The 15,560-nt window shown below is 50.8% G+C and overlaps 1 protein-coding gene and 1 non-coding gene across 2 annotated transcripts in view; both read left to right on the forward strand.

The window, feature by feature from the left end:
- The window catches only part of RUVBL1 (RuvB like AAA ATPase 1), a 40,164-nt gene extending 33,340 nt beyond the window's left edge, over positions 1 to 6,824 (forward strand). Inside the window, exons 9-11 of the mRNA XM_032267955.1 lie at positions 1,573 to 1,675; positions 5,279 to 5,370; positions 6,372 to 6,824. Coding sequence (XP_032123846.1) covers positions 1,573 to 1,675; positions 5,279 to 5,370; positions 6,372 to 6,531 — 355 coding nt within the window. The 3' untranslated portion in view covers positions 6,532 to 6,824. The remainder of the gene's footprint in view (positions 1 to 1,572; positions 1,676 to 5,278; positions 5,371 to 6,371) is intronic.
- A 5,358-nt stretch (positions 6,825 to 12,182) lies between these two features.
- On the forward strand, positions 12,183 to 12,364 carry LOC116542850. The gene has a single exon (XR_004265376.1). It is a non-coding gene; the product is annotated as a U2 spliceosomal RNA (small nuclear RNA).
- The last annotated feature ends 3,196 nt before the right edge of the window (positions 12,365 to 15,560 follow it).

Genomic DNA, 15,560 nt, shown 5'->3' on the forward strand with positions numbered 1-15,560 from the left:
TTTGAAACCAAATAATCAGATACTAACAAATCCAATTGACATGACTAGTTCTTTATTATAGTTATACTGATTACTTATAACCATAGGCTAAACAATCCTATACAAGTTGAAGAATACCAGAAATGTAGACTCTTTGCTGTTATGACCCTCAGACGCCAAGAAGCCCACAGTATATGGGGCCTCCAAACACTGTAGCTGAAGACTGGCCCCGTGTGCCACCAGTGGCTGCCCAGGGCACCTCAGGTTCTTGTGGGTTGGCAAAGTTCCTCTCCTATGGCTTGGTTAAGGGTTCAAGAGAAAAATAGGTGAAAGATGGGATTGGACCCTTCTCAAAAAGAAATAAAATAATATATATAAAGGCATGCATTCAAATGCCTCATTAGTAATCAAAGAAATGCAAACTTAAATAAGGTGTTACCTTTCCCTCTTTTTCTAAACTTGAAATAGCAAAATATTTCAGAATGAGAATACTTGGTACTAGCTATGATCCTGTGAGGTTAGATAACTCGTGCAGCTGTATAAATTAGGATAGTTACTCATTCAAGTAGCTATTCAGGGTTCTGTCAGGCGCTACAACAGTTGCTAAAGAAATGCTTATGGCTGTATGTGTAAAATTATTTATCAAAATATCAATAAAAATAATAGCAACAGTTGGAAACTACCTAAATGCTCAACAATTTGGGTTAAGGAAAATATTTAATAGATTATTAAGTAAATACTAAACATAATTATTAAGACTGGCAAGCCAGGTACAGTAGCTCACACTTGTACTCCAAGCTACTCAGGAGGCTGAGGTAGGAGGAGCACTTGAGCCCAGGAGTCTGGGGCTGCAGTGAGCTAGCATCATGCCACTGTACTCCAGCCTGGGCCACAGAACAAGACTCGGTCTCAAAAACAAAACACAACAAAAAGACTGCATGTTCATCCAGCAACATGGATGAAAGCAAAAAAATATATGTGCATACTTAGTATAATTTGTAAAACAGTATATATGAAAGTTTGGCAAATATCCAGATGATTATTTTTTAGTATGATTTTAGTTGGCGTTTTTTCTTTTTTTCCACTTTTCCTATGATATTGATGATTACCAAGATAATGAAGTTGGTTTTTTTTTTCCTTTGTGAGACAGAGTCTCACTTTGTCACCCAAGCTGGAGTGCAGAGGTGCAATCTTGGCTCACTGCAACCTCTGCTTCACGGGTTCAAGTGATTCTCATGCCTAAGCCTCCCGAGTAGTTGGGATTACAGGTGTGCACCACCATGCCCAGCTAATATTTGTAGTTTTAGTAGAGACAGGGTTTCACCATGTTGGCAAGCTGTTCTTAAACTCCTGACCGCAGGGTAAGCTACCCACCTTCGCCTCCCAAAGTGCTGAGATTACAGGTGTGAGCCACCATGCCCAGCCTGAAGTTTTTTTTATGTGACTGGAGGTTAGCATGGTTACTCTGCTCCTGGCTCTGATTCTCAGGCTGCCTAGCCAGTTGCTTTTGGTATGAGTGCTGTAGCTGTATTTCCAGTGTCGTTTTTTGTCTAACAGAGGTTTATGTGATGGGATTAATTTTGCCCCTTACAGAGGCACTGAGGACATCACATCCCCTCATGGTATCCCTCTTGACCTTCTGGACCGTGTGATGATAATCCGGACCATGCTGTATACGCCGCAGGAAATGAAACAGGTGAGCCTCCCTTCTTCCTTCCTGCTTTCTTCTCCTCTCATTTGCTCCCAGTGTTCGCTGACGGCTGTGCAGAAAGGTATCCACGGCTTGGATCTGGCTGTTGTGCACCATCTCACGACTTAGCTGCTGGGCTTGAGCAAGTCACATTACTCCAGAGTCTCAATCTCCCCATCTGAAAGATAGGTTGGACTAACTAGATGCTGTCCCATCTGTCAACAGAAGCTCAGCTCCCTGTCTTGGCTATTGTCTCTTCTGCTATTCCCCCTTTGATAAGCTTTAGGAAAAGGCTAGTGAAAAAATCACCTTGATGATAGCCATTAGGGAGGCTACCAGCTCTATAAAAAGGAGGCAATAAAATAATGATTTAGTGATAGCCTTTTGGTGACCAGGCCAGACTGTGCCTGTAGCCTTTTCTACTCAGAGAACAAGGCCAGGCTCACTGTTCCACCTGAACTAACAGCGAGCCAGCTCCAGCAGGGTTTAGAATGTAGCCACTGTGACCTGGAAGAGGCCAGTGCTTGTGTCCTAACAAAGGACACAAACCTGTCTACTGTAAACAGCATGATGAATGACAGGTTTCTTGGAGGCCTGTCTTTGGAGGCCTCCCTGGGCAGGTCTGTGGCTTTGCAACAGAATCCTTGAGGGCTTCTGCCAATTTTTGGAACCTGGCCCATTCTTACTGCAGGCCATAGCACCTTACTGTTGGGTCCAAAACCCCATGTGTCCTGCTAAAAAAAGGCAGCCCAGCACAGATGTGGTCAGGGCCAGAGACACCAGGAGTATTTTGAGGCCTGCATTTGCCTGCTGATTGACTTGAGCAATTTGGGACATCTAGCAGAGCCTCCACCATCTCTGTTAAAGGGAAGATCTGCTCCCTCCTTTGCAAGATTGTCATTAGGATTTGTGAGGTATTGACAATAATGGGCCCTCCCATTCTTTCTGTTGCTGTTGTTATTACTGTATTTATAGCTTTGTGTGCTTCATAGGTACCCTCTAGGGTCCTCTACGTATAACATACAACAGCTTCGAAATAGCCAATGTTGGAGGCTCCAAGAACAAGGGTCCTGTGGCCATGTGGAGAGTAACTAGCAGAGCCAGGACTACCGCTCAGCTAGTTTACCCTTGCTGCTGCCATGTGCACTCAGAGCTCCTGGCCCAAGCAGTCTGGAATGTTCTGCACTGTGCTTCTAGAGCAGTGATTTGCCAGGCCAGCTCTGGACTGGGGCTGTCTTGGCTCAGTCAGAAGATTCTCTCCTTGGGCTTTCTCTCAGGACTGGTGGCTTTTTTCCCACTGGCCCAGGCAGTAACCTCAGCATATTTACTGGAGCCTGGGCTAGGTTTTTAAACAAACTCAATATAACTTGTGTACTCTGCAATCCCAGCCGACACCCTCATAAACTATCCCTGGAGGTTATTAAATGATTAAAGATCTTATTTATGAACTGTCCATTTTTGAGCAGCCTGAGACAGACGCTTTCACGATTGCTCTGACCTGCTCTAGTCAGAGAGAGAGCAGTGTCCCTGACATTCTGGAAGCTGAGCCACAGATTCACTGCAGCTCACTGAATGGGAGATGCTTAGGCTGAAGCTGTCTCCTGTGACCAGGCTCCAGGATTCAATATTTGCATCTCCCTGGAGTTTGAGAAGGTCCTGTGGGGACATTTTTCTTGGCGGGACCTGGCAGTTTCCTCAGTCCCAGCTGTGAGTGAGAAGCCCTTTTTGTCTTGAAGCCCAGAGGGGAGTTCTGTTGATGGAGCAGGGAGTCCCTCCTAGCACCTTTACTTGGTCATGCCTGTACCAGCCAGTAACTTTGAAGGGCCCCTCTCTGCCCAGCTGCATTTAGCTTTGGATCTCAGACCGTGGAGCACCTCCTGCACAAGCTAAGATTGTTTCAGTGGAGTGCACACCCTGGCAGCTTACCCATGAGCCCAGCTGATAAGTTTCTTATGGCCTATGCCATGTTCGTGAAATATTTGAACAAGTTTCTGACATCTAGAACTCAGAGGATGTTATGCTATTGTTTGCCTTTTAGTAATTGTTTGCTTTATAAAAAACAAAATAGCGATTTCTGCCTTCTTTTTTCTCAACTTTTTATTACGAAAGATTTCAAACCTAGAGAAAAGCTGAAAAACACATACAATGAAATGACATCAAAAGAACTATCCATAAAGATAAATTGAATGTCACCAAAATCAAAAGCTTCTGCTCCTTGAAAGATACTGTTAAAGAAAAGAAAAGACAAACTACAGACTGGAAGAAAATATTTTAAAAATACATATCTGGTCAGGCGAGGGGGCTCACGCCTATAATCCTAGCACTTTGGGAGGCCAAGGTGGGTAGGCCACCTGACGTCAGGAATTCGAGACCAGCCTGGCCAACATGGTGAAACCCCATCTAGGATATATCATACAAAGATCTGCATTCTGAGCTTGTCTTGACAGAAGGGAAGACTGCAGACAGCACCTTACAGCAGTGGTGGCTGGGTGGGAGGGCTGCCTCCCCAGGGGATTTGCTGGCCAAGCATCTCACCCTCACTTGGCTCATTGCAGCTCATTGGACCTGCTGGTGCTTTCCAGGGCCCTTCTGATCTGTGGGCAGCCGACATACTGTCCCCCCACCCCAACCAGGATCATCAGAGACTGGCTCCCCACCCCTGGAACTCCTGCCCGCAGGGTCCCAGCCTGGAGAGCTGACAGGCGAGGCTTGACATGGCCACCTCAGTAAACCTCTGGCTTTCCTCCCTCCTGGATGGCAGAAGCTGGGACTCAGTCTTTCCCAGCTCCTGGGCCTCTACCCTGGGTGTTCTTTTATGGCTTTAATTTCAACAAGGGCTTCTGGATATCTTGTTTACGAAGCTGCCAAAGTGAAAAATTCCTGTATTATATGCGGCTCGAAGTCCTGCAGTTATCTCAGCTCCACAACACACAACATCATTATCCCGGCTGCCCCTTATCACTCAGTGCTGGTGCGCCTGCAGGATCCTGGTCCACTGTGTTACAGCGTCCCCGCTGCCAGCTTGCCTCCCCTCCACCTCTACCAAGATCTTCAAACTGCAACAAGCGTCAGCCTCTTCTTGATAGATTAGATATCTCCCAGTGATGTTATGAGGCCTGGTAAATCTTTAAAAGTAACTTTTTTGATTTATTTAACCATCATATTTATCAAGCAAATAAAAAACGTCTCTTGCCTGAGTGCTTGTGGGTGATGGTACCCATGCTGGAGAGGAAGGTTAGAGCTCTTGAGGGAGCAAGGGTAGGTTAGAAGAGGCCTCAGTTCTCTGCCTGGGGACAGGGGAGGGGAGGACATGGAGGCAAGAGCGAGCCACCTGGGAAGCCGCACACCTCCTGAGGCGCCAGCCACACTGCATCAGTTGAACACAGCACACTGGCCATGATGCCATTCATGCATACTTTGGGGCCATACATGCCCGGAATGTGCTGGGCCGGCAGTGCTGGGCAGGTATTGGCTCCCTGCCCACCAGCCCAGGTCTTGGTTTCTCTTATGCTGCACAGTGAGAAGTACTGAGCGACATTGTGTAAAGTACTTTAGAAATGGGGCATTTGAGGTCAGTCACTGTTGATTATGTTTTTTCTCCTCTAAAAGATCATTAAAATCCGCGCCCAGACGGAGGGAATCAACATCAGTGAGGAGGCACTGAACCACCTGGGGGAGATTGGCACCAAGACCACACTGAGGTGAGCCAGTCCCCTGAGCCCACCAGGGCCTCCTTAGCACAGCCAGGGCCCTCGCCGTGGTCGTTTCTGGGCAATAAAAGCAGGTCCCTTCCCAGGGCACAGTACTGTATCCATCTGCTCTTCCTGGCATGTTGGGTGCCAGGGCAGTTGAGCTTCAAATGCAGAGGATCTAGCCGATGGTTTTTAACAGGCTAGAGTAAGGCCAAATTCCCTGTTTTCTGCAGCAGATTCTCCCCTCTTGTGGAGAGTGCTTTGACCCTGGGCCTTCTCGTGGCAGAGAAGGTGCACGGAACTAGAGAGCAGGGCCCATGTAGCAGCTCATTAGCCTGGGCCCTGGCTCCTGTTCTCCTGCTGATATTATGAGGCCTGGTAAATCTTTAACATTTTTATTTATTTAACCATTATATTTATCATGCAAATAAAAAATGTCTGGGGGCCCGCAGACCATGTCCCTTAACAGTGGCCTAACTCATTGTAAAATCATTGCTTCACAATCCTCAGCCCTTCCCTACAGCCCTTGAGTCAGTTCTTGCTCCTGAGGTTATCCAAATGCAAGCTGTGACATTTGGATAAAGGAGGACTTTTTAAATTGGCGGAGTCTTCGTGCCTTTCAATGGGCATGTACTTCCAGCTGGCTGTGTTTTTGTTTCCCTGCCATGTTAAATATCCCTATCTGTCAGGCACCTGTATACATCCAAGTTTGCAGTCCTTTTCCAGTAGCAGTGGCATTACTTCCTATTGGAGAGAATTTGTAGACTGTACTAGATTTGGGGAATAGCACTTAAGTCTTATTGGTGGCTCCTGGCCCCTCTCTGATGGGGTAGTGACTGCAGCTCTCTGAGAAGTGACAACTTTGTTTCCCCTTTTCCGTGTTCACAACAGCTAGCACAAGCTTAGCATTGGGAACTGCCCCTGGTGCCAGTGCTGTCTACTGATTTGGGGGAAGGGGCTTCCTTTGGTGGCCCCAGTTTCACTCCAGCCTTGGCCTCTGTCCACTCTAGGTACTCAGTGCAGCTGCTGACCCCGGCCAACCTGCTTGCTAAAATCAACGGGAAGGATAGCATTGAGAAAGAGCACGTCGAGGAGATCAGTGAGCTTTTCTATGATGCCAAGTCGTCCGCCAAAATCCTGGCTGACCAGCAGGATAAGTACATGAAGTGAGATGGCTGAGGTTTTCAGCAGCAAGAGACTCTTCTGGTGTGCCTGGCCCGGGTCCGTCCTGTGGGTGCTCGCCCCTGGGCTTGGGGCTGTTGTCCCCATTCAGGCGTGGTCTGCAGTGCTCTCAGTTCACTGTAGAAAGCATTTCTTTTTAAATTATCATAACTTTTCCTGTAGTTGCTTGGAAAGAACCCTTCCTTACCTGGCGTGTTTTCTATAAATCTTCATAGGTTATTTTGATCTCTATCTCTGTCTTCTTTAAGTTTTTTAAAAATAAACTTTTCAGAACAGTTTTAGATGTACAGAGTCATTGTGAACGTACAATAGGGAGTTCCCATGTGTCTCATACCCAGTTTCCCTTATTGTTAACATGTTACAGCAGATGGCGCATTTGTCACCGTGAATGACCAATACCGATGCATTATTATACTGCATTCACATTTTCTCAGTTTTAACTAATGTCCTTTCTTCTGTCCCAGGATTCCATCCAGGATACCCCATTACAAGTAGCTGTCATGACTCCTTAGATGTCTCTTGGCTGTGACATTTTCTTCGATTTTCCATGTTCTTGATGACCCTGACAGTTTTGAGGAGGACTGATCAGGTATTCTGTAGAACATCCCTCAATTAGGCTTTGTCTGATGCTTTTTTCATGAGTAGACTGGGATTGTGGATTATGGAGAGGAAGACCTCAGAGGTAAAATCCAGTTTTCATCACGTATCATGTGCGGTTCTCAACACATGCTAGCAACATGATGGTGACCTTGACCATTTGGCTGAGGTCAAGTTTGTAGGGTCTTCCCACTATAAAGTTACTCTCTGCTGCCTTTCCATAGTGAATTATTGGGAAGGAAGTCACTATGTGCAGCCCACACTTAAAGGGCTGGGGTTATGCTCACCTCTAGAGAACTGAATATTTACGGAAATTATTTGGGATTCTCCTGCATGGGAGATTGTATCAGGATGGACTCATGGAAGTTCATTGTATACTTTAGTAGATATATTTTGTTGCTCAAATTGAGCCAGGTTTGGCCAGTGAGCGCTCTGTCAGTTGGCTTGTGTGTCCCTCTGATGTGTCCACATCTCTCTGGCCATATCTCTGTGTTCACCCACTGAGTAAGCAGCAAGGGCAAATGCAGCACCGGATAGTGCACCTTATTGGAATGTGCCTTCCCAGTAGGATGAGTGCTGCGTTCTTGCCCTTGCCAGGCCTGTCTTCCCCTACCTGAGGTGGGGCTGAGCACCCGGACTCTGTTCCATGTGCAAGTTAGACAGCTGACAGTTGCTCCATGTGCAAGTTCAGACTGGACTCCGAGCCCTTATGATGTGGGAGGTGAGACTGACCAGGATGGGCATCTTGGTCCATTGCTTTTGGCCAAACTATGAGCTTCTTGTGGGACAAGCAGTATTGTCCTTCCATTAGGGACAGTCCCCTGTAGTCATGTTGAGGGGACAGTGGGAGGGGGCGGAGATGATAACTGAGGATTCCATCCAGACTAAGAGGCCCCAGCCCGTCCCTGCTGCCAGAGTGACTCTTCTCCCTGGGCCTGGCCTCTGAGGAGACCCTGGCATGGCCCGGCGGGAGTGGTAGGACTCTTCATGAAGTCAACTGCTCATGTGGCCCATGCCAGCTGTCAGTGTCCTCTGAGGCTGTGCTTGTCTTTGGCCTCCCAACTCAAGCCATGTTAGACAAACAGAAGGGAGATGTAGCAAGAGCTATTGCAGTAGGGACTGTGTTCACGCTCTGCATTCCGTGTTGCCTTGACAGTACCCTATGAGACTGAGATAGGTGCGCTAGTTCAAGTCCACTTCCACAGAGGAGGAGGGGGCAGTTCAGGCAACTCCCTTGCCCAGCCGGTGAGAGATGGAACCAGGATTTGAAATCAGGCTGCTCGGAACCTGTGCTCCTAACTCTTGGGGCCACACTGCCTCCTTCTGGGTGTTGCATGGTTGTCATTTAGCGGCAGCCAGGACGTGTCAGGATCTAACCTCTGTACCAGGCAGGTGAGGGAAGCTGGGTTCTCTGTGGGGATGGTGACCCACTTAGAGGGCAAGAACCAGGCCTCTGCCCCAGCTGGGCGTCTCACTTAGGCCCCAAGCCTTTCACAGTGTTTGATGACCAGGATGGAAGCGGCACTGACTGCAGATCTCACAGCCGCGGTCGGGACAGTCTTCCTCAGCTGCCCAAGGTACCAACATCCAGAGCAGCCAGGTGAGGAGGGGACTGTGGTCTTGCTCCTCCCAGGCCACAGACCCCTGGTTCCTGCTCCTCAGATATCCTGGCTGAGGTAGTGCCCAGAGAGATGGCCCAGCTCACTGGTCTGTGCTCCAAAGTGAGGGAGATGGTTCTGAATAGGTAGGAAGGTTGGGTTATTTTAATTTTCCTTATTTTTTCCAGCAAGGCCTGTGATTATTACATTAATCTTTCAGGTGAAGTTTTTACGACTGATCCCTCGCCGACTATGAGAAGTTTCTCTATCCATTACTAAGAGGGAAACAGACCCTGGTGGGGAAGAAAATATTTGTTACATCTTATCAGACTGACACACAATCTAACAACAATTACAGCAGCCCCATTTTTTGCGCTATTTCAGCTCTGGTGTGAAAAATTATTGTAATACTAAAGTGAGGCAGGGTGGGGGCTAGTCATTGGAAGTGGTTGAATATTCCAGGCTTTCAGCCCAGGCTTCTTGGGTGCCTCCCAGGGAGCCGATTGGGTGGCTAAGGAGAGAGAGGGAAGAATTTTCACATAAATCCCAGCGCCCTGTTTCCTGTGCTAATGGCCCAGAGATACTTGTAAGACTGGGAAGGGCTCTTGAAAGACAAGTCCCTGGCCCTGGCAGGGAAACCCCCTTGTGTCCTGCCTCATTTTCTCAGTGCAGACACCTTCTTAACTGCCACACATCTTAGGTTTACACATGCCAGATTGGTAGGATAGTTTGTTTTTTTAGGACTAAATGGATCGTGCTCTCACACCAGAGTGACTTCTTGGTTAGCAAACCTTTCTTAGCCATTTGTGTAGTAAAGAAGGGGAATGAGGTCACATCCCAGTCGACCTCTAGCTCTCAGAAACTGTGGCCAGCCGTGGGCGGAGCAGCTGGAGTGCCCCAAGAAGGCCCTTCTCTGGAGGGCTGTGGGCAGAGGCTCAGTAGGAAGGGACCAGGGGTTCTGGGGCTCAGCAGGGTGTGGCATTGATTGCATTTTCTTCTGTGTGGCCCTTGGTCCTAGCCCCTTGACATCTGGTTTCCTGGTGTGTGAGTGGGACATTCACATCCCATAGACCCATGTGAGGACTTGGTGAACTGACCTGTGGCTGCATCAGGTACCCAAGAGACTAAGAGGTGGTGAAGAGTTCCTGATCCCTGGCCCACTTGGAAAAAGAGGTCGCAGTTTGTCAAACTGGAGCAAGCAGCCTGCTAGGCCCTCCCCCTCCCTATTCCAGATGCTGGCACTTGGAAGGACACTTAGGATCCCCCCATGTTTGGAAAAAGCCCTTTAGCCCAGAGGGGCCAGCACTGGCTCAGGACAATACAACTCTAGAGCAGAGGGTAGCATGGGGCAACTGCCAGAAACAACACGTTGCTTCTCCCAGGGGCCCTAGAACGCCACACTCGGTGAGGCTCAGCTTGTGCCCAAGCAGCCAGAGGGGGGTTCCTGATCACTCCCTTGTCCCAACCAGCGCTGGTATTTGTAAGGCCAGACCCGCTCTTATTTGGTGTCTAGAAAAGAGGTCCCTGAGAGGTAGAACAGTGTTCACCCCTTCAACCGTGGTCATTCATTCTCCACACAGAAATTCCTCTTCCTTGCTTCCTCCAGTGTGTGGCCACTCCCCTTCCATTTGTTCTCGGGAGAGCACGAGGATAAGGAATAAGGGAGGCCTGGGCAAGGGGACTGGGGAGCTCAGGGTGCAGGGCGGGCCACACTGCAAGGCCCCGGAATGGGAAGGGGGTGGGCTGGCTGCAGGGGCTGCCTGTCTGCCCCTGCTGCCCTGCCGCCCCTCCCCGTCACTCGGCGACAGGCGCGGTGATTAATGGCCGGGCCTTGCCTGCAGGGCCGCCATCAGCGCGCGTCTCGGCGGCGATGGATGCTGCTGTCAGGCCGGCCCGGCCCGTGCTGACCCCCGGCCCCTGCCTGGCGCGATCAATGGGCGGCGAGCGGCGGGCGGTGGCTGGGCCGGCGCGATAAGATGGGCCGATGGGCGCCCGCCGATTGCCCGCTCCGTCACCCGCCATCACCGTCACCGTCACGCCGCCAGCGCGCAGATCCACGCCGTCAGCGCCGCGTGATTAATGGGGACGCCAGCAGCTGCGGGGAGGGCACAGGCGCGCGAACCCCGCACCCAGAGGGACATGGTGGGGTACGTGCTGAGACGCGGCGAACGGCACACAACACTCACTAGAGCCACGTGCGGGGAACGGGGGGGGGTGCAGGTCGCAGGTCTAGGGCACACACGGCGCAGGTGTTCACGGGGCCGCGTGCATGTAGCGGGTAGAGGTCCCGATGCCACCGTAACACAAGGGCCTGAGTGACTTAGGCCTGCGGGGTAGGGGGAAGAGGGATGACACCTAATGTGACCTCTGCACCGCGAGTCCTGCCTGGCCTAGGCCTCAGCCACCAGGTCTCCCAGCCTCTTCGGCTTTTGCAGGCCTCCCGCCTATTGTCCCAACCATCTTTGAGAACCCAGACTTGACTGCCAGGACCCCGACCAAAACCCTTCCACAGGTCCCAGGGCTCCAAGTTCCTCACCCCTCCCACCAGGCCTGCGGGAAGGCAGGGCCCGCCCCTTCATGCCGGCCGCCCCACTGTGCTCGTTCAGCGGTCCTCGCAAGTGGTCCTGTTCCCCAGAGCTTCATCCTTGGGTCGGGTCATGCTGTTGGGGACGCCCTGAGCGCTCTCAGCGCACCGTAGAGCCCTGCTCAGCCCCACCGGGTGACCGGGGCAAGAGCCGGCTGGCCTCGCCCATGCCGGAACTGCCAAGGGGAGGGAAATGAGGGGAAGGGTAGAGGGTCCGGCTGGGTTGGTTGGGGCCTATCCCGTGAGCGGTGGGATCTCAGGGCCAAGCGGCAGCGGAGGCAGTGCCAGCCACTCTCCCTTTTATGCTCGAAAACCACAGCCTCCCCAGGGCCGTGCGGCGCCCCGCGGGAGCTTGCGAGGACACAGCGCCCCCGCGTGGGCGGACGTGCATAGTGCCGCGTCCGTGGCGTTTCGGACCCAGGCCCCTCCCCCGCCGCACTGCCCCCATGAGGGCATGGCCAGGCCTAGCCCAGGGGTCCAGGATTCGAAGTCATACCCAGCTTGTGCATGACTTCCCAGCAAGGGAGGTTGAAGCCCTGGAGGGAAGAGAGGAAGGTGTGTGTCCCCCCACGTACATGCGGGGAAGAGTAGTGGGGGAAGGCTTACTAAGTGGGGCTTTCGATTTTAAAAAAGTATATACACTTAGTTTTTTAATGGAAAATTGTCAAAGGGGTGCACCGTGAAACACCTCCTTCCACACCTGCCCCCTGCCTCCTGTTCCCTCTCCAGAAGTGCCTGCCTTACACCGATGTGTTCCTCTAGAGATGGCCAGGCTGTGCCTGAGGCAGCACACACTCATAGCACCTTCCCAACACTGATTATGCAACATGTCACAAGGAAAACTGCAGGAATTACACTTGATTGCCTCTCAGCCTTTTGGCTGAGATCAAGTGTGGTATGTGTTCTTAACAGTTTTTTATCTGATATCCGATATTCGAGTATATTAAATGGAATTTTGGAGCAGGGAGATGGATGGAATAGGGCCTTGCTCATTCCACTCCATACATCCACCTGCAGTGCCTCCAGAAATGGTGTACCCCCTTTGGGGGAATAAAAAAGATTGCAGGTGAGCCCCCATATCCCTGTCATCTAGGCACTGACCATCCATCCCCCTCCACCTGCCAGTCTGTCATCAGTCTTCTGTGCATTTCAAAGTGAGCTGCAGACACAGTCAGTGATCTTCTATAAATAGTTAAGCATGTGTATCATTATCTAGAGTTCAGTACTTGCTTATGGTGGGGTTTGTTTGTTTGAGATGGAGTTTCGCTCCCATTGCCCAGGCTGGAGTGCAATGGCAGAATTTCTGCTTACCGCAACCTCCTCCTTCTGGGTTTAACTGACTCTCCTGCCTCAGCCTCGCAAGTAGCTGGGATTACAGGCATGCGCCACCACACCCAGCTAATTTTGTATTTTTAGTAGAGATGGGGTTTCTCCATATTGGTCAGGCTGGTCTCAAACTCCTGACCTCAGGTGATCCACCCGCCTCAGCCTCCCAAAGTTCTGGGATTACAGGCATGAGCCACTGTGCCTGGCTGCTTATGGTTATTTTTAAAGGTTAAAAATACAGTGAAAGGCACAAATCCTAAGTGGACCGCTCCCTGAGTTCTGACTAATGAAACCCGAACTCCAGTCAAGGATATTACTGTTGCCAGAAAGTTCCTTGTGCCAACCTCTAACACACTAGAGGCAACTACTGTTAGGATTTTTATTTTTTGCCATAGATTAGGTTTGCCTGCTCCAGAATTTCATGTAAATGGGATCATACAACATGACTTATTTCTTTCACTTAGCTCTTGAGCTTCATGAGTTGTGGTGTGTATGGGTAGTTTGTTCTTTTTTATTCCTGGGTAAAATGCCACCATGTGGATCTACCACATGTATCTATTTGATGGCCATCTGGGCTGTTCCCTATTTTTTAGCTATTATGAACATTCTTGTACAAGTCTTTGTATAGGTATATATTTTCATCTTGGCTTTCAATACCCAGGACCAGAATAGCTGGGTGTAGGGAAGGTATATGTCTAGTTTTATGAGAAATTGCTACACCTTTTCCTAATGTAGTCTATTAGCTGCTTCCCACCTTGCTTTTAAACACAAATAGTAGAATACATTATTGGTTCTTGCTGTCTGTATTTTTCCTTGATGGCATATCTTGGAGATTTTTCTAACTCAACATAGAAAGAATGTCCTCCTAGTTCCTTTCCACAGGGAGGGGCTGCTGTAATTTATTCAGCCCCCTCCGATAGCCATTTAGATGTTTCTAGTCTTATTGAGCTGGGCTTTGAAGGATGAACAGGAGCTTGTCAGGCAGACAGCAGAGGAAACAAGGCCCATAGGTTTGACAGACACTGCAGAACCCTTACTGCTGGTGCAGGAGCTTTCGAGGGGAGAAGCACCTTCTGTTCCATTTTCTTGTGGGGCTCAATAATGTTTGCTGAGTGGAAAGGAGTGGGTGATGTGGCCCTAGAAGGGTTTGGGGCAGGGGAGTGAGGTGGGCACTACCACTTAGGGGCACACCTGGCTCTCCAGAACCAGGTATTGGTGGGTGCTGAAGTTGAAGCTGGGGCTTTTGCTGACTCAGACGGTGCCACATGTCTATCCCCTGGCCTTCATCAGGAATCTGCTGCTCTTCCCCAGGCCATGAGGTTCAGGCTGCTCAGGACTAAGATGGGAGGCTCAGGACTAAGATGTTAGCTTCCTGAGGATTTCATGCTGGCCTGCCTTCAGCAAGCACAGGCTGGGGGAGGGGTGTGGGGCGGGGCATCAGCAGGTCCAGGGAGGTGGTGGTAAAGCAGCACCACGGATGAAGCAGAGTGCCAGTTGAAATGATGCTGCCTCTGAGCCAAGGACCAGCAGGAAGCTCCCTGTGTGGGGCCTGTTTCCCTAGACCCCTCATTCCTTGCCCCAGGTCCTTAGCAGAAGTACCTGGAGGCAGGCCCAGCAGCCAAACAGGGACTTAGGGTAGGAAGCGAGCCTTAGGCTTTTTGTCCTGGGTTGGTAGCTAAGTGACTTTTGGCCACACTTTATTTCCCTGGGCCTCAGTTTCTTCACTTGTAAAATGGATCAAGTTGTTTCCTCCTGGGCCTCTAGTGGGGTGAAGTGAGAGTGCATGCAGGAAGTGGCTGGCACAGTGCCTGCCCCAACAGAGAAAGAATAAGTCTTGCCACCTATCACTGTGCATGAGGCACTGCTTCAGGGTTCCCTGTGCACAGGGAGGAGCCAGGTGGAGAGACGCCACAGTGAGCCACACCAGGGCCTGCCATCTCGAACCACACATGGCTGCTGGAATGTGGGCTCCGTTTGCTCCCAGGCGAGCGGGGCCACAGCCACGAGAGATGGCCTACTGCTTCGCTGGGGTAGGAGGTTTTTTAATGTATTTGTGTTGGCAAGCACCCTGCCTGCCTCAGCATTTCATAGCACCTGGCTGGTCTAGAGCTTGAGGCCACGTGCTCTGCTGCTGTCCAGGGCTTCTCTGAGCCTGCTCCTGGGGCCAGCAGGTGCAGAGGGAGCGCAGGGCAGACCTGCCTGCACATGTGTCCTGGCAGCCTCAAAACAGTGCTGAACTATGGCTTCTGCAAGGCCAGGCCCACACCTGTCCATCAAGTGGTCTCAGAGGGACCATCCTGCCTCAATCCAACTCCCCTTGGAAATCAGTTTCCAAGAAAAAGTCTAAGACGACAAGGAAATACTGAGGCTGGAGCCCAGCTAAGGAGTAACAACCTTCCACAGCCCTAGTCAGGCCTGCCCTGGGGTCGGCCACCCACCTGCCCCCTCAAGTTCCTGAGGAAGCATCAAGCCCAGGTGGCAGGATGGCAGGTTTGGGGTGAAGCCCTGTCCAGGACTGGGGAGAGTGGAAATGTGGCCTACCGCTGGGGCTTGGTGCAGAATGACTTCTAGACATGTTCCAGGGGAGCAGCCAAAAGCCTGTCACTCCCACCCACACAACGCTGGGTCCTTCTGGCTCAGCTACAGGTCAGGTCTGAGGTCAGCCTCACAGCCAAGTTAAGACTTCTCCAATCACCAGCTGGGTATTGGAGCTGAGGCTTGATGGGTTTCAAGGCCTGGGGCCCTAGGCTCCTGGTGGAGGATTCCCGCTCTTGCACAGGGTGGCAGGTGCCCTGGCTCAGCAGAGGCCTCTGCATTCTCACGGGGCAGCCAGTGCACTCTGCCTCACTGGCAGAGTCCAGCAGCAGCCCCATATGTGGCCCAGCACCCGTCTCACTTTACCACACATGTGA

Source organism: Sapajus apella, unplaced genomic scaffold (assembly GCF_009761245.1).
Source record: "Sapajus apella isolate SASKATOON/1434 unplaced genomic scaffold, GSC_monkey_1.0 scaffold174, whole genome shotgun sequence".
NCBI lineage: Eukaryota > Metazoa > Chordata > Mammalia > Primates > Cebidae > Sapajus > Sapajus apella.